Source organism: Ahaetulla prasina, chromosome 3 (assembly GCF_028640845.1).
Source record: "Ahaetulla prasina isolate Xishuangbanna chromosome 3, ASM2864084v1, whole genome shotgun sequence".
NCBI lineage: Eukaryota > Metazoa > Chordata > Lepidosauria > Squamata > Colubridae > Ahaetulla > Ahaetulla prasina.
The window spans coordinates 110,119,649-110,139,381 of NC_080541.1; the positions used below are offsets into that span (position 1 = coordinate 110,119,649).

At 42.7% G+C, this 19,733-nt stretch overlaps 1 protein-coding gene across 7 annotated transcripts in view; it reads left to right on the forward strand.

The window, feature by feature from the left end:
- The first annotated feature begins 843 nt into the window (after nt 1–843).
- Nucleotides 844–19,733, forward strand: part of LOC131194161 (protocadherin alpha-5-like) — a 69,962-nt gene continuing 51,072 nt past the window's right edge. For 3 of the 7 annotated variants that reach the window (XM_058174879.1, XM_058174874.1, XM_058174880.1), the window contains exon 1: nt 844–3,346. In XM_058174879.1, the coding sequence (XP_058030862.1) occupies nt 989–3,346 (2,358 nt within the window). In that variant the 5' untranslated portion in view covers nt 844–988. Of the gene's footprint in view, nt 3,347–4,937; nt 4,991–5,450; nt 5,957–5,992; nt 6,077–19,733 lie in introns of those variants that run through there. The other 4 variants (XM_058174878.1, XM_058174876.1, XR_009154114.1 and 1 more) reach the window with 3 other exon arrangements.

The following is a 19,733-nucleotide window of genomic DNA, read 5'->3' on the forward strand; positions in this document are numbered from 1 at the left end:
CTCACTAGTTACTGTTTTACCATCATGTCACAACACCAGATCCTCCCTTTCCTTTCATGCATTACTGATGTAGACCAAAACTGATTTTTGTTGCTCTTAGTTGTCCTTTTAAGATTCTTTTTAAATTTTAGCCTTTCTTATTTTCATTTAACAGATTTGGTTACTTGACAATACACCTATTTGATGATAATGCCAACATTCTATTTTCTATACATGTTCTTTTAGCTATTATTTCAGTCCAAAGCTTCCTATGTATCCACAATGTTTTTCTAAATTACTCCTCTTTTTTCTTCTCATGGGAATAGTATGCAATTGTATCAACAATATCTTAATTTTGAGATGTTTCTAAATATCCTGCATACCCTTCGATCTGAGGATTTCTTCCCACAATCTCTGATCTACCGGATCTCCAAATAAGGGGAAATCAAGTAGCCATTGTATATATGATATGACTCACATTTCTCTCTGTAGTGTCTTGTCAATTTTTGCTCTCAATAGATACTTCTTAACAGTTTGAAAATTTTGCATCAGTATTGAATCATTATGCTGACACTTAGCTATTATGCTTCTTATGGCTGAGTCAATGGTTAGGAGAAAAATGACACGGAAAGTTACAGTAAAGGAGTACTATATGAGTTAACTCCAAGCAGTCTATGGAAACATATATTCATATGCTCATCAGTATTGGAAGTTTATTAGAAATCTGTCATGAACACAGGAGGAAAGTCTGTTTCTCCATTTTGAAATTCAGTCACAGGAGGTCGCTGTTTCCTAAGGAAACCCTCTAAGTGAAACTGAAAATGCAGAGCCCCTCCCTTAAAGAGACAGACATTCTCTGAAATATCAAACAACAGAGAAAGCCCAACAAGCCAAGAGTCAACGTATGAACCAGAATGGCTGGGGTAGATGCTCTCTGCTCCTGACACTTTTGAGACAAGGTATTTAGAGAAAAAGAGAAGAGCTTGCTGGTGTTGTGCCAGTGTCTGCAATGCTTACCTGGCTGAAAGGACTGCTGCAGCTGCTTGTGCTCCACATCGCCTGGAAAATGGGGAGCGGCCAGCTCCATTATTCTGTGCTGGAGGAATCCCAGCACGGCACCTTTGTGGGCCGCATCGCCCAGGATCTGGGGTTGGAGGTGAGCGAGCTGGTGCCTCGGATGTTCCGGATGCTGTCCAAAGGAGAGAAGGACTATTTTGAGGTAAACCTGCAGAATGGGATCTTGTTTGTAAATTCCCGGATAGACAGGGAGGAGCTGTGTGTCAAGAATGCAGACTGTGTCCTTCATCTGGAGGTGATTGTAGAGAAACCTCTGAGGTTCTTCCATGTGGAGGTTGAAATCAAAGACATGAATGACAATGCTCCCATCTTCTCAGCCAGGGAACAGATCCTGAGCATGGCTGAACTAATAACATCTAGGATACGATTCCCATTAGAGAGAGCCTCTGATGCAGATATTGGTACTAACGCTCTGTTAACTTACAAGCTCAGTCCAAACAACCATTTTGCTCTTGATTCAGGAAATGATGAAGATGAGAGTAAATCTGTAGTTCTTGTACTGAAGGTTCCACTTGACAGAGAGGAGAGCCCTGTGCATCATTTAGTACTGACAGCCACTGATGGGGGTGAACCAAAACTCACAGGAACTGCTCAGCTAGTCATCAATGTGCTGGATGTCAATGACAACCCTCCTGTGTTTAATCAATCTGTTTATAGGGTAAAGTTGCTAGAAAATACACCTAGTTGGTCATTAGTTATTGCTCTGAATGCTACAGACTTAGATGAGGGAATTAATAGGGAAATCTCTTATTTTTTTAGTAATAGCCTACCTCTACATGTCACAAAGCTCTTTAATATAAATTCTGATACTGGGGAAATCAGAGTGATTGGAAAATTGGACTATGAAGATATTAATTGCTATGAACTTCAAATTGTTGCAGAAGATAAAGGCAGTTCTCCATTATCAGGACATTGTGAAGTTTTTGTTGACGTATTGGACATGAATGATAATATTCCAGAAATATCTGTGAATTCTCTCTCTGTGCCATTGCCAGAGGATTCCTCTCCAGGGACTGTGGTAGCTATCCTCAGTGCTTCAGACAAGGATTCTGGAATCAATGGACAAGTAACCTGTGTTCTACAACCCTCTGAGATACCGTTCAAAATAGTGTCCACATTCAAGAATTACTACTCACTGATTGTTGCAGCATCTTTGGATAGGGAAGAGGTGGCTGAGTACAGGATGGTTGTGACAGTGGAAGATCAAGGCCTTTCACCACTGTCTTCTAGCATCACCCTTGTAGTGCCTATCAGTGACATAAATGATAATTCTCCAGCTTTCACTCAACCATCCTACACAATCTTTGTGAAGGAGAACAATCCCCCTGGTGCTCACATCTTCACAGTATCTGCCTCAGACCCAGATGTAGCTGAAAATGCTCTGATCACCTATTGGATAGATGAGAAACTCTGGCCATTGTCAAGTTACATCTCTGTACATTCGGAGAGTGGAAAACTTTATGCTTTGCAGTCCTTGGACTATGAAGAGTTGAAACTGTTGGAATTCCAGGTGAGAGCCAAGGATACTGGAACGCCCACCTTGTGTAGCAATGCAACTCTTCAAGTCTTTGTGATGGATGAGAATGACAATGTACCTGTTGTGTCAAGATCATCAGAAGAGAACCTGATTCTTCTCGTGGTCCCTGTGATGCCTGGGCATATTGTAGGCAAGATCCATGCCTTGGATGCGGATTCTGGATACAATGCATGGCTAAGGTATGAACTGATTGAAGAAAGCAATGGTCCATGGACTGTAGGGCAGTATAGCGGTGAGGTGAGTACCAAATATTCTTTGGATGAATCAGAAGGAAGCAAAATCCAGAGTGTGTTGGTTCTTGTGAAGGACCATGGAAAACCTCAACTCTCAGCCACAGCTACCCTGAGTGTGTCACTTGTAACAAGTGGTCAGACAATGAAAACAGATATTAACCTCCCCAGGTCAGGGGAGACCTTTGTGTCCCTGGTGGACTCGATCAACGTCTATCTGATCATTGCCATCTGCTCTGTCTCCAGCCTCTTCTTGCTGGCCGCTCTCATCTATGTGGCCCTGCGATGCCACTGCAAGGCAAAGGAATCCATGGTTTATGGCCCTGGCATGGCCACCCTGGTGTGCGCCAGTGAAGTGGGCAGCTGGTCCTATTCCAATCGCCACAGCCACATTCTGGCAGGTGTGAGTGCAGAGGCTGGTGCCAAGAGTGACCTTATGATTTTCAGTCCCAACATTCCTGTTTTTGCAAATAATGGGGAACTTAGGAATGGGACAGAATTGATCCCAGATTCAGCTAAAGAGGTGAGTTTCTGGTTTTGAAGTAGTTGATAGTCATTCAAAATTGTATTTTTGTTTTATCACTTTAGGATCAGTTTTGGTATTTATCTATCTACAGTATATTCAGAAAGTGTTCAGATACCCTTCAGTTTTGTCAATTTTGTTATGCTGCAGCCTGATTCTACAATTGTTGAAATTCATTTTTTTTCTCATCAATCTACAGTTAGTACCCTATAATGACAAGGTGAAAACGGAATTTTAGAAATATCTGTAAATTCATTGAAAAAAAACCCCTGAACTATCACATTGGCATTCAGGCATTTTACTCAGTGCTTTGTTAAAGAATCTTTGGCAGCAATTACAGCATAGAATCATTTTAAGCATGACATGATAAGCCTTGCACACCTGGACTGGGGGATTTTCTGCCATTGTTCCTTCAAATCCTCACAAGCTCAGTCAGGTTGGATGGTGACAGTTGGTGGACAGACCATTTTCAGGTCCCGCCAGAATGTTCAATACGGTTCAAGTCTGGGCTCTGGCTGAGCCACTCTAGGACATTCACAGAGTATTCCTAAGCCACGCCTGTGTTGTCATGTCTATGTGCTTAGGATCATTAGAAGGTGAACCTTCGGCCCAGTCTGAGGTGCTGAGTGCTGTGGAGCAAGTTTTCATTGAGGATATTCCTGTACTTTGCTCCATTCAGCTTTTCCTCAATCCTGACTAGTCTCCCAGTCCCTGCAGCTGAAAAACAGCCACAGAATGATGCTGCCACCACCATGCTTCACTGTTGAGATGGTATTGGGCAAGTGATGAGCAATGCCTGGGTTCCTCCAGGTATAACATTTAGAATTGAGGCCAAACAGTTCGATCTTGTTTTCATTAGATCAGAGAATATTGTTCCTCACAATTTGAGAGTCCTTTAGGTGCTTTTTTGCAAACTCCAAGTGGGCTTTCATGTGTTTTGCACTGAGGAGAAGCATCCATCTAGACTCTAGACACCCTGCCCTAAAGCCCAGATTGGTGGAGGGCTGCAGTGATGGTTGTCTTTCTGGAACTCTGTTCCATCTCCACACAAGATCTCTGGAACTTAGTCAAAGTGTCCATCAGGTTTTTGGCCCCCTCTCTTACTAAGGCCCTTCTGTCCGATTGCTCAGTTTGACCGGGCCACCAATTCTTGGAAGTGTCCTAATTGTGCCAAACATCTTTCATTTGAGAATTATGGAAGGCACTGTGCTCTTAGGAACCTTCAGTGCAACAGAAATTTTATTGTAGCCTTCCCCAGATCTGTGCCTTGCAATAATCCTGTCCCTGAGCTCTGCAGGAAGTTCCTTCGACTTCATGGCCTTTACTCAGCTACAGTATACATTGCCAGCTGTGAGACCTTCTATACAGAAATATGTGCCTTTCCAAATCATGTCCAATCAATTTAACACAGGTCAATTCCAATCAAGGTGTAGAAACATTCACCAACGATCCAGGGAAATGAGAGGCACCAGAGCTAAATTTCACATGTTGCGAAGGGTCTGAATAGTTATGCCAATGTAATATTTCAGTTTTTTCTTTTTAATTAATGTACAGGCATTTCTAAAATTGTGTTTTCACTTTGTCATTATAGGGTACTGAGTATAGATCACAGGTGTCAAACTCAATCGTGTCAGGTAACGTCAGGTGAGGTATCACAATATTTTTTGCCTTTGTGGAGCCAGGGTGGGTGTGGCCTCCGTGTAATGCATCTGGCCCATGGGCCACCATTTTGACACTCCTGGTATAAGTTAATTAAAAAAAAGAATTTAAAGAACTGTAGAATCAGGCTGCAGCATAACAAATTTGACAAAAGTGAAGGGGGTCTGAATACTTTCTGAATTCTCCCTCCCTCCCTCCCTCCCTCCCTCATTTTACATTTATAGTAACAGTTGGTAATACCTAAAATGTGAGCTCATAATGCATTTGCTAAATCAGGATATTGAGTTGCAAATCTATAATATTTTTGTACATAGTTTGCAAATACGTTTGGAATGATAATAGTATTCAAAGATATGCTTCAAAATCATATTTTATTTAATAGTCTGTATGATATAAATATAAATAAATTTTATTCTTCTAATGTTCTTATTTTAATTCTATGCAGATTCTAGCAATGTTTCTCAGACTTGGCAACTTTCAGATCTGTGGACTTCAGCTCCCAGAATTCTCAGCAACAGGAATTATTGGAAATGAAGCCCAATTTTTAAGCTGCCAAGGCTGGGAACTGAAATACTAATCTGTAGCTCATGAAGCAGTCAACCAATATATTCTAGAAATCCACGTGGAGTTTTTCAGGACAATTTTTATCAGGCTAACCTTTTTTTAAAAATTAAATAACTTCCTCAGTAAATTGGTGGGAATAGGTAATGTTCCATTAGGTTTCCTTGAGAACAATATAGATATGCTCCTTCATTGCCTTTGGCTAAATTTTCTTAGCTTCCCAATTCAGCCCATAACCCAAATGTCTCCAGTTGGTCCTTAATCCAAATACTCAAAATATTCAAATGCAACAAATGGAGAACCCATAGGCTTCCAATAGGAAATGTGTGAAATCTTGGGAGATACAGTTTCAAGACTATCTCCTGATGATTGAGGAAAATAAAAAAATGTTCTCAAAAAAGGTGGATTGAATCATTTCTTAAATAGACGAATCCTTTTACACAATGAATTGAGTACCATACAGCATGAGGCTTAAGATCTTGGCCTTCAACAGTTAATTGCTGCAGACATGTAAGTATTGCCTTTATGATTTGCAAATCTAATTAATTTGTTGTGCCTTTTGTCAGAAATTCATTTATTTGATGGCTACGGAAGACCAATGTTTGGAAGTAAATCCCAGCATTTGCTCAATAGATCTATTCAGTGGTGGGATTCAGCCAGTTCGCACCACTTCGGGAGAACCGGTTGTTAACTTTCTGAGCAGTTTGGCAAACTGGTTGTTGGAAGAAATCATTAGGGCAGAGAATGTTGTTAAATTACTGGAATCCCACCACTGGATCTATTGTTAACATTTCAATTATGGAAAAAATTAAAATGCTTTTTGGTGAAAGTTGGGACTTCTGTTTTACAAGACCAATTTCTATTTTTTCCTAAACAAATGCATTAAGGCTTCTAGAAATCTGTAAAGGCCAACTTAAGATGCAGAAAAGACTATAAAAGATATAGCCAGACTATAAGTCAGGTACCTCTCAGATAAAAGTTCAGCCATGTCTTGGTGAGGCTGATTATCCGCCTTCAGGATAAGATTAAATGATGAAAGATGGAAGATGGTCACTGTCTACTGTATATGGGAATCAATAATAAAATCTCCATAATAGGCAACAAGTCTTTCTCATATTAACATACAATCAACGGTAGTTGCTGCTCTGCTGACTGGAAGTAAGTTCTCTCAATATCTCCCCTGGAGTCAAGCCTTTTAGTACCTAGAACCCAAATACCACCTCCAGGTGGAATAATCTCCAGCCTTCAGGGTTAATGCCTTAGGTTTTGAAGCATTGCAGAATAAAATGAGTGGTCTAATAATATAAAAAGAAAGTGGGATGTTCAAATGTTGAAGAACAGACTAATCACTGAATTCCGTACTAAAATGAGAATTACTGGATGTTATTATTTCTGAGTTTGTGCACTGGACTTTCCATTTGGACAGTTACTGTATTTGTGGGGCAGTCAGCGAGATGAGGAGGTTGACTTATTCTAGAAAGCATCTGAGTATAGGACGAGAAGCAATGGAGGGAAGGTCATCAGAGGAAAAGTCAACCTGGAATTAAGGAGCAATTTCCTGACAGTGACAATAATTAATCAACGGAACAGTTTGCTCCCCAGAGTTGTGGGTGCTCTATCACTGGAGATATGCAAGAAAAGATCGGACGACCATTTGTCCAGGATGCAATAACATCTCCTGCCTTTGGCAGGAGGTTGACCTAGACAACCTCCAAGGTCCCTTCCAGCCATATAATAATAATAATAATAATAATAATAATAATAATAATAATAATAATAATAATAATAATAATAATAATAATAATAATATCAGAGTTGGAAGGGACCTTGGAGGTCTTCTAGTCCAACCCCCTGCCCAGGCAGGAAACCCTACACCATTTCAGACAAATGGCTATCCAACATTTTCTTAAAAATTTCCAGTGTTGGAGCATTTACAACTTCTGCAGGCAAGTTGTACCACTGATTAATTGTTCTGCCTGTCAGGAAATTTCTCCTTAGTTCTAGGTTGCTTCTCTCCTTGATTAGTTTCCACCCATTGCTTCTTGTTCTACCCTCAGGTGCTTTGGAGAATAGTTTGACTCCCTCTTCTTTGTGGCAACCCCTGAGATATTGGAACACTGCTATCATGTCTCCCCTAGTCCTTCTTTTCATTAAACTAGGCATACCGAGTTCCTGCAACCATTCTTCATATGTTTTAGCCTCCAGTCCCCTAATCATCTTTGTCGCTCTTCTCTGCACTCTTTCTAGTGTCTCAACATCCTTTTTACAATGTGGCGACCAAAACTGAATGCAGTATTCCAAGTGTGGCCTTACCAAGGCATTATAAAGTGGTATTAACACTTCACGTGATCTTGATTCTATCCCTCTGTTTATGCAGCCCAGAATTGTGTTGGCTTTTTTGGCAGCTTCTGCACACTGCTGGCTCATATCTAAATGGTTGTCCACTAGGACTCCAAGATCCCTCTCACAGTTACTACTATTGTGCAAGGTACCACATATCCGGTACCTGTGCATTTTGTTTTTTTGGCATAAATGTAGAACCTTACTTTTTTCAATATTGAATTTCATCTTGTTAGATAGTGCCCAATGTTCAGGTCTGTCAAGATCTTTCTATATCTTGAGCCTATCTTCTGGAGTGTTGGCTATTGCTGCCAGCTTGGTGTCATCTGCAAATTTGATGAGTTCCACATCTATCCCCTCGTCCAAGTCATTGATGAAGATGTTGAAGAGTACTGGGCCTAAAACAGAGCCTTGGGGTACTCCGCTGCATACTTCCCTCCATGTGGATGTAGTTCCATTGAGGACTACACGTTGAGTGCAGTTGGTCAGCCAGTTACGAATCCATCTAGTGGTGGTGCTGTCTAACCCACATTTTTCTACTTATCTAGTAGTAGGTTATGGTCTACTTTATCAAATGCTTTACTGAAGTCCAAGTAAATTATATCGACATCATTCCTCTGATCCACTAATTTTGTCACTTTGTCAAAGAATGCAATAAGATTAGTCTGGCATGATCTGTTTTTGACAAACCCATGTTGGCTTTTGGTTATTATTTTGTTTGCTTCTAGGTGTTCGGTGATTCGTTGCTTGATTATCTTTTCCAGAATCTTCCCTGGTATTGAGGTTAGGCTGATAGGTCTGTAGTTTCCTGGATCTGTTTTTTTTCCTTTTTTGAAGATGGGAACTACATCAGCTCTTTTCCAGTCCTCTGGCAATTCCCCTGTGCTCCAGGATCTTTGAAAGATATAGTTCAGTGGTTCTGAGATTTCGTCTGCCAGTTCCTTCAGAACCCTGGGGTGTAATCCATCCGGTCCTGGTGATTTGAACTCGTCTAGGGTAGACAGATGTTCACTTACCATTTTTCCCCCTATTTTAACTTGTGTTCCTAATCTGTTTTTTGTGGTGCTGTTTTTGATAGATTGGATTGTTTTTTCCTTTTGTGTAAAGACAGATACAAAATATGAGTTAAGTAGATCTGCTTTCTCCCTGTTGCTTGTCACCTTCTTGCCACTTTCTCCCAGCAATGGGCCAATTGTTTCCTTGACTTTTTTCTTGTTTTTTTTATTATTATTATTATTATTATTATTATTATTATTATTATTATTATTATTATTATTATTATTATTATTATTATTTGATTGATTGATTGATTGATTGATTGGATTTCTAGACCGCCCTTCTCCCGAAGGACTTAGGGCGGTGTACAGCCAGGGTAAAACATAAACAATGTACAATTAAAAACTGAATTAAGAAACTTATTATACAGTTGGCCAAAAAATTAAAAATATTTAAAATCTAAAAATTCCAATTTAAAACATAAATAGAATTTAAAATTTAAAATCTAGACAGTTTAAGAAAAAACTTAAGCCAGCCCCGGGTGAATGAACAAATGTGTTTTCAATTCACGGCGAAAGGTCCAAAGGTCAGGTATTTGGCGTAAACCAGGGGGAAGTTCATTCCAGAGAGTAGGAGCCCTCACAGAGAAGGATCTTCCCCTGGGGGCCGCCAGCCGACATTGTTTGGCGGACGGCACCCTGAGAAGTTCCTCTCTGTGTGAGCGTACGGGTCGGTGGGAGGCATGAGGTAACAGCAGGTGGTCCCATAAGTACCCAGGCCCCAAGCCATGGAGCGGTTTGAAGGTGGTAACCAAAACCTTGAAATGCACCCGAAAGGCAACAGGTAGCCAGTGCAGTCTGCGCAGGAGAGGTGTTACATGGGAGCTACGTGGAACTCCCTCTATCACCCGCGCAGCTGCATTCTGGACCAACTGAAGCTTCCGAGTGCATCTCAAGGGGAGCCCCATGTAGAAAGCATTGCAATAATCCAGGCGAGAGGTAACGAGAGCATGAGTGACTGTGCATAAGGCATCCCAATCGAGGAAGGGGCGCAACTGGCGAACCAGGCGAACCTGGTGAAAGGCTCTCCTGGAGACGGCCGTCAAATGATCTTCAAACGACAGCCATGCATCCAGGAGAACACCCAAGTTGCGCACCCTTTCCCTTGGGGCCAATAACTCGCCCCCGACAGTCAGCTGCGGCTGCAGTTGACTGTATCGGGGTGCCAGCATCCACAGCCACTCCGTCTTGGAGGGATTGAGCTTGAGCATGTTCCTCCCCATCCAGACCTGTACGGCTTCCAAACACCGGGACAGCACTTCGACAGCTTCATTGGGGTGGCCCGGGGTGGCAAAATACAGCTGAGTGTCGTCAGCGTACAGCTGATATCTCACCCCGAAGCCACTGATGATCTCACCCAACGGCTTCATATAGATGTTGAACAGGAGGGGCGAGAGAATCGACCCCTGCGGACCCCACAAGTAAGGTGCCTCACGGTCGACCTCTGCCCCCCTGTCAAAACCGTCTACGACCGGTCAGAGAGATAGGAGGAGAACCACTGATAAACGGTGCCTCCCACTTCCAACCCCCCCCAACCGGCGCAGCAGGATACCATGGTCGATGGTATCAAAAGCCGCTGAGAGATCTAACAGGACCAGAGCAGAGGAATAACCCCAGTCTCTGGCCCTCCAGAGATCATCCACCAACGCGACCAAAGCTGTCTCCATGCTATATCCGGGTCGGAAGCCAGACTGGAACGGGTCTAGATAGACAGCTTCATCCAGGTATTGGAGTAGCTGCCGTGCCACAGCACTCTCTACAACCTTTGCGATAAAGCGAAGGTTGGAGACCGGACGGTAATTACCTAAAATAGCTGGGTCCAGGGAAGGCTTCTTGAGGAGGGGTCTCACCACCGCCTCCTTCAAGGCGGCAGGGAAAACCCCCTCCAAAAAAGAAGCGTTGATAATCCCCTGGAGCCAGCCTCGTGTCACTTCCTGTGAGGCCAGCACCAACCAGGAAGGGCACGGGTCCAGTAAACATGTAGTGGCGTGCAGCCTCCCCAACAACCTGTCCAAGTCCTCGGGAGCCACAGGGTCAAACTCATCCCAAACAATCTCCACAAGGCGCGACTCCATCCTCTCATCCGGATCATCCCAATTTCGGTCCAAGCCATCCCGGAGCTGAACGATTTTATTGTATAGATAACCACTAAACTCCTTGGCACATCCCTGCAATGGGTCATCCCACACCTCCTGATGAAGGAGAGAGTGGGTCACCCGACACAGGGCGGCCGGGCGGTTATCTGCCGACACAATGAGGGTGGAAGCGTAAGAACGCTTCGCCTCCCTCATTGCCACTAGGTAGGTCTTAGAATAAGACCTAACTAGTGTTCGGTCAGCTTCGGAATGGCTGGACCTCCAAACACTCTCTAGGCGTCTTCTCCGGCGTTTCATCTCCCTCAGCCCCTCAGAAAACCAGGGGGCCGGCCAAGATCTACACCGGGTCAGAGGCCGCAAGGGCACGACACGGTCCAAAGCTCCAGCCGTGGCCCGTTCCCAGGCCACAACTAGTTCTTCAGCCGTGCCATGGGCCAGGTCCTCAGGAAACGGCCCAAGCTCCAACAGGAACCTCTCCGGGTCCATCAGGCGCCTGGGACGGAACCAACGTATTGGTTCCATCTCCCTGCGGTGGTGGGTAGCGGTCCGAAAGTCCAGGCAAAGGAGAAAATGATCTGACCATGACACCGGTTCTGTTTCTAACTCATCTAATTCCAGATCATTTAGCCACTGTCCAGAGATATAAATTAGATCCAGTGTGCCTCCCCCAGTGTGCGTAGGGCCATCAATTACTTGAATCAGGTCCAAGGCCATCATGGAAGCCTGGAACTCCCGAGCCGTTGTCGATGACAAGCCGGTCGATGGCAGGTTAAAGTCCCCCATGACTATAAATCTAGGGGTCTCAACCGCCACCCCAGCGAGCACCTCCATCAACTCGGGTAGGGCTGTAGTCACACAGCAAGGAGCCAGGTACGTGATCAACAAACCCAACTGATTCCTATGGCCCCACTTCACAAAGAGGGATTCACAGCCGGCAATCTGAGGTACAGTGGCCTCCCTCGGCTCTAGACTTTCCCTAATAACAACCGCTACCCCCCCACCCCTACCTTGGGCTCTTGGTTGATGAAATGCTCGGAAACCCAGAGGGCACAACTCCACAAGGGGAACCCCCCCCTCTGGACCCAACCAGGTCTCCGTAATGCCCATGAGGTCTGCGGCTTCCCCCTGAATAAGATCGCAAATCAGGAGAGCCTTATTTACCACGGACCGAGCATTACATAACATCAACCGAAGACCCAAGCTCTGAAAACCATGACCGCCCGGGGAACGGGTGAAGACTGAGGGGCCGGAGCACGTGATCGCTTTGAGACAGTGAGCACGTGCTCCCAACACTCGATATGGCCCCCCGCTTCCGCCATATCTGCCTCTCCCACTTACCGTACAGATTGAATGACTCTCTACTCCTGGAACGAACCCCTCCCCCTCTGCCTTCGGACCAGATGGTGTAGTGCCGCGAACAAGCACGGGTGCTGGACCCCTCCCCGATGGGTTATTCCCCCCACTCGTCGTATCCCTCCCCCCCCTTAAAAAACCCCTCTTTAAAAACCTATTTAACCTCTTTAAAAACCTATTTAAAAACCCCCAAAAATTCTTCTTGGCTGCATGCCACCTCTCTGGGTCCCAAGACCCTTCGTTAAGGTAGGCTCTCGATAACCTGGAGGGCCATTCCTGCGAGGCAGGGGAACCTCGCAGTCATAATAAATCGGTGGACAAATATCTCATGGAAGAATATTGATTAAGACAGCAAAAAGTGTACATCCCAGATGTTAAACGCGTTCTAATAGTCCATCAAGACCCGCAATAAGATGGTAAACAATATGGGCAGATGCAATCTCCCATAGGCTACTAGATTTCAAAATAGCCCCTGGGTCAATGCCCCATAGACATCGGGTCTTGGAAACGTAGACCACCATATTGTCTGTTTCACTCCTTTCCTCATCATAGATGGAGAAAGGGAGGCTAAGATGCCAACCCACAATCCGTTGAATTCCGGGGAACCAAAAAAATCGGCCCAAATCCAGATGATCCAGGAGACAACCAAAGGGTCCGGAGGTCCAGCCAAGTCTAATGGCCTCCCCCTCAGAAGATGGTACAATAATATCCTCCTCGGTTGCCGACCGCCTAGATGGAAAAGTCTCCCTCGGAATCCCGGGTTAACTCCATCCTGGGAAAGGGGCTCATGCAGCTCGGTGGTCAAATGGAACACCGCACGCCTCAGTACCCCCAATGCTGTCAGTGCCACCGCCACTCCTAAGGCCGCCATTAATACCGCTGGATCCATGCTAAATTCATGCCCCAGCGTGCCACTGTTGGAGATCAAGGCCAGACCGCCAATGTGCCGCCGATAGAAATCAAGGCCAAAATCATGCCGCTGATGAAGATTGCGGCAGAGGCGAAGCCTGACCGAAAGTCAGCTGGGGGGGGAGAGAAACGTCCGATGTTCGGGCCCTTGAGTATTCCGACCTGAACGGCCCACCACGCTGCCGCTGATGTTGCATACGGCCGGGAATCAAGTTAGGCCAGTCCAGAACAGCTTCCCCACCCCAAAATGGCCACCGCCATCCGCTGCTCACCCGGAACTCCGGCCCCACTCTCAGCAGCCGAGAACCCACCGAGGCCTAAAGACCTCGCTCTCGGCTGCTGGCATGATAACCAACCTGGGGCCAGAGTCCACGCAGCCCAGCGGGCGACCAAATGGCATCTCAGCTGGGAACACCTAGCCACTGTCTCCATGAAGATTAGATCGCTGCCGCCATTACGCGCATGCGCAGAAGAATTTTAACATGTTGGAAGAAGCTTTTTTTGTTACTTTTTACTTTTGTCGCTAGCCTTTGTTCATTGTGAGCTTTAGCTTTCCTCACTTCATCTTTACAGGCTTGGGCTATTTGCTGATATTCTGCCTTAGTTATTTGCCCCTCCTTCCACTTTTTATATTTGTCCTTTTTGTCTTTCAACTTGTCAGATAGTTCTTTATGCATCCATGCTGGTTTCTTTTGAGATCTATTATTTTTCTTCTTCATTGGTATTGTGCTAGACTGGGCTTTTATAATCTCACTTTTCAAAATTTCCCAAGCTTCTTGAGTTGTTTTCCCCTTGAAGATTCTCATCCATGGAATCCTTCTCAAGCTCTCTCTGAGTTTATTGAAATTAGCTCTCTTGAAGTCCAAGACTCTAGTTTGACTTTGTTCTACTACTTGTGTTTGCATAATGTTGAATTCCAATATTGTGTGATCATTTGCCCCCAAGATTCCTATAGCTTCAACACCTTCTATCATTTCATCTCTGTTAGTGATAATTAAGTCCAATATGGCTGATCCCCTTGTTCCCTTCTCTACTTTTTGGGAAACAAAGTTGTCTGCTAGGTTTGTTAAGAACCTGTTGGATTTTCTACTTGGTGTAGAGTTTGTCTCCCAGTTGATGTCAGGGTAGTTAATATCCCCCATTACTACTGTAATGTGCTTCCTACATGCTTTAGTTAGCTGACTAGCAAAAAGTTCATCTACTTCCTCTGTTTGGTTGGGTGGCCTATAGTATATGCCTATGGCAATATCATTTTCCCTCCCTTTAATATTGACCCAAATGCATTCAAGATAATTTTCATCATTGTTGTGCTCTATTTCTGTAGAGATGTAGTTATTTCTTACATATAGTGCAGCTCCACCTCCTCTTTTATTTGGTCTATTTCTTTTAAATAATTTATATCCCTCTAGCTGTATGTTCCATTTGTCAGTTTCATCCCACCAAGTTTCCGTAAGGGCAAGAATATCATATCTGTCCTCATTTACTTGAATTTCTAATTCACCCTGTTTATTCCTCATACTCTGTGCATTGGTGTATAGACATTTGAGTCCATTTTGATTGACCTTGTGTTTACTGTCTACATAACCTGTGTTGTGCATGACTGCCCCTACTTTCTTGTCACCTGTTTGATTAGTGCACTTGGTATGGCACTCACTATTAAATGCTTGGTTTTGCTTGATAGCAGGGCTGATAATCTTATCTACACAGACATCTATGTTACATGCACTGATAACCCTATTAATTTTGGATTGCTGGGGACAGAAATGTTCTGTATCAATTAATTCTCTGTCCCCATTGTTCAGTTTAAATGTTTCTCCAGAAAATCTATGAGTTTATTGCTAAGTAACTCAGACTCGTTCTTTGATGGATGCAATCCATCTCTTTTGTATAGTTTTTCATTGGACCAGTTGCAGACATCATGACTAATAAAACCAAAGCCTTCCCTTTTACACCACTCCTTTAGCCACACATTAAACTCCATTATACGCTTGCCTTTACCTTTTTGTTCCTTATATACTGGTAAAACCTCTGAAAAGATAAGCCTACAACCTATACTACTAAATTCGTACCCCAAGCTCTGGAAATCATTCTGCACAGAAAGTGAGTTATGGTTTTCTATGTCTTCTTTAATCACAGGTACAATGGCTGTTAGACATCTTTCTGTGATATACATATATACATTGATTAGAAAAATATTTAGGGGCCCAATTTTTTAAGTCAACGACCAGCACTAAAGAGCCACAATGAATGAATGAATTAATTAATTAATTAATACTTGGATGGATGGATGAATGGAGATCAGATACAGAATTTGGAGGAAATAAGAGTGTTGACCTTTCCAAGAGTTTGTCTACTTTTCTGGTTGCATGTTACAGAGAGAAAAAAAAATGTACAGAGGTTATCGGGTTCCAAGAGTTCTAAATCAAACTTGTACAGATAAAATTGGTCTCAATTTATTTAGCTTGCCAGTCTGCTATGTTTCAAGATAGTAACTGTGCAGCAAGGTAAAGGTCGTAATTGGAGTTAGCCACATTGCTGATCTGGAGGCATGCGATACAGTAACACTGAACTGGCTAATTGACAAACTACTTAAATGTGAGCTTGATGGCCTGCTTATTTAAGTGACTTTGTAGCTGGCTTGAAAACTTTAATTTAAACAAGTTGATCAACAGCAACTCATCAGACCAGAGGCAAATATGAAAGATTAGCCTCTTGTGTTCACTACTTGGCAGGAAATAAGAGCACTCCTGATTTTATATGGTTTAAACTAGTCTCCATTTTTTAAAATTCATTTGTTATACATGAAGAGGAAAAACAATATAAAATCCATTGATCCAAGGCTGTAAATTTTGTGGACTAATAGTGTCCTCAATAGTGAGTATTGTCAGTTATGTTGTTTTATGTGCATTGCTGTTGAAATTATGTCAGTATCATTATTGCAAGCAAAAAGGGAATAATTTAAAAATATTCCCAATGAAAGACTCATTTAGACATCAAATGTTTTGGAAATTCATATGTTGCTCTGCTTTTCATCTATCTAAATTATTTAAGAACTTCATACCCTGGGCAAGAAACAAAAAAGTAAGATGGAGAATATTTCATATTTATCTCTACCTTTTATGAACCTCCTTGGTACTGACATTTTTTTATACTTCATTTTGCTCATAACTAGCTCACATGGTTTGAAGCCAATTCAATGTTCCTTCAATGGCACCATGGTACTTTTACATCTGTGAACAGTGGATGAGATCACAAAAGTTACAGATAATTTACATATCTCATTTCTTTTTTTTATTTTAAAAACATTTTATTAAATTATAGAATAAAATACAAAAATAAAAAACAAATAATAGGATACAATGGGGAGGAAAAGGGAAAGAAAAGTGAGGAGGAGAGGGAGTTAGCCACATTTTCACATCTGTAAAGCTTTTGACTCAGTGGTACATGACAAACCTTTTCTAAAACTAACATCCTACGGCATCTCCGGACCCCTTTATAATTGGATTACTGCATTCCTGTCAAACAGGCAACAAGTGGTCAAAATAGGCAGTGCCCTATCAAATTCTGCTCCTGTTAATAGCGATGTCTCCCAAGGCAGCATTCTAGGACCAACACTCTTCATATTATACATTAACGACCGCTGCCACCATATTATAAGTAATTGTGTTCTCTTCGTCGATGATATTAAACTATTTAACACTACCAACAATGCGGCTACCCTTCAAAAAGACCTTGACTTTGTGTCGGAATGGTCAAAAATTTGGCAACTCCAAATCTCAACCAACAAATGCTCTGTCTTACACATTGGAGAAAAGAATCAGAACACTAAATACAAGCTTGATGGATATGACCTTGTAGATGATCCTCACTCCGTCAAAGACCTTGGAGTTTTCATATCAAATGATCTAAATGCCAAAGCCCACTGCAACTACATCGCCAAAAAGGCTTTAAGATTTGTAAACCTAATCTTGCGTAGCTTCTTCTCCAGAAAGATTACACTACTAACCAGAGCATACAAAACATTTGCTAGACCAATTCTTGAGTAAGCTTGCCTGTCTGGAACCCACACTTCATTTCGGACATTAATACAATTGAGCGTGTCCAGAAATATTTTACAAGAAGAGTTCTCCACTTCTCTGATCACAACAAATACCTTATGCCACCAGACTTGAAATCCTGGGTTTAGAAAATTTAGAACTACGCCACCTTCGATAAGACCTGTGTTTAACTCATAGAATCATCTATTGCAATGTTCTTCCTGTTTAAAACTTCTTCAGCTTCAATCACAACAATACAAGAGCAAACAATAGATTTAAACTTAAAGTGAACTGCTCCAATCTTGATTGTAGAAAATATGACTTCAGTAACAGAGTTGTTAATGCCTGGAATGCACTACCTGACTCCGTTGTCTCTTCCCAAAATCCCCAAAGCTTTAACCAAATACTATCTACTGTTGACCTCACCCCATTCCTAAGAGGTCTGTAAGGGGCGTGCATATGAGCACCAGCGTGCCTACTGTTCCTGTACTAATGTTCCCTTTGGTTGTATCCAATTCGTATGGTTATTTCATGCTTATACTTATATATATTGTTGTGTTTGACAAATAAATAAATAAATAAATAAAACATTGTTGATCTGGAGGCATACAGGTAACACTGAACTGGCTAATTGACAAACTACTTAAATGTGAGCTTGATGGCCTGCTTATTTAAGTGACTGTAACTGGCTTGAAACCTTTAATTTAAAGAAGTTGATCAACAGCAACTCATCAGACCAGAGGCAAATATGAAAGATTAAGCTCCCATGGCCACTACTTGGCAGGAAAATAAGAGCACTCCTGATTTTATATGGTTTAAACTAGTCTCCATTTTTTTATCCATTTAGTATAGTATGAAGAGGAAAAAATACAGAATCCACTGATTGAAAGTTTTAAATTTTAAGTATTTTGCCACTGTAAAAGATCTCTGTAATCTCTTTCAATATGTCTCGCACTTCAGAAATGTATAATTCTTTGTACATATAGAAATTATCAAAATATGGTATAATTAAAAATCAGATATCAAAACCATATTAAAGGTATAGGTTTTCCGTATCCAGTCATGTCTGACTCTATGGAGCTCATCTCCGTTCTCATCTCTGTTTCTTAACTGAGGGAGCCAACATTGTCCAAAGAAATTTCCGTGGTCATGTGACTAGCACTACTATATGACAAACACTGTTACTTCCCATGAAGTGGTACCTATTAATCTACTTGCATTTTCATTCTTTCAAACCACTAAATAGGAAGAAACCAGGGCAAGTAATGAGAACTCACCGAATCACACAGTGCTTGGTCTCGGACATCGGCTATTGCTCAGTGTCTTTAACCACTGAGCCACTGCGCACCCCTGAAATTATATTACTCTTTTTCCAAGCCACATTAGATAAAATATGGATATTAAAACAAAATGCAAAATACTGTGGCAAGGGAGGATGCCAACTTAGAAATAAAAAGAATTTTTGACAGAACTATTAACCAGTGTAACAGCTTCCCTCCTGGAGCTGAGGGTGCTCCAAGATGATCTGAAAACTCCTGCCTTGGGCAGGGGATTGAACTAGAAGACCCCCCAAGGTCCCGCCCAGTCCTGTGATTCTAAATTAGATTTTTCAGATTGTTTTTTTAGATTATAACACAATAGAGTCCACTTCAGACAGCTTGTTGTGTCTACGCACCCCGAGCCGGGCCCCCTGCCAGAAAGTGACTCGGAAAGTGAGGGGGAAGGGCCATCAGGACTTACCTCTGGAGTACCGGCTTCCCTGGCTCAGCTCCAGGAGCCAGAGGCAGGCCAGGTGGAGGAGATAACGAGGCCTCCGTCCCCTGACTCTTTCCCCCCCAGGCCACGCCTCCAGACCCGGCTGATGGCAATCAGGCCTGGCTGGATCCTAGTTTTGTAGGCAGGAGAGGCGGGAACAACAGAAGCAGGGGTGGGGCAGGCCTAGGAAGTGGTGAATCATGGAGCCACACCCCACAGGATATAAAAGCAGCAAGGGCTGCTATACCACTTCATGGCATTTGGGCAGGGGAAGCAAATCAACTGCTTAGAGGGAGAATTATAGCTGAAGTCCTGTTTGTTCCTGGTTTCCTGGCTGACTCATCGGCATCAAGAGAGATAACAGAGACACTTGGCAGACGCTCACTAGTTTGCTGCCAGAGCTGATAGTTGCTGGCTAATTAAGTCATCGCTCGTGTCTCCCAGACTGCGGAGGGGGACGGATCACAGCTGAAAACAAAGGGGAAAAGAGAAAATGTAAACATTATGATAGTTTAAATGATTATAAGTTGAAGGATACAAAGCAAAATAGATCACTTATATTAAAACAGGAGAATATATAAAGAGCATAAAAAGAAAAAAAACATATAAATCAGTTTATGAA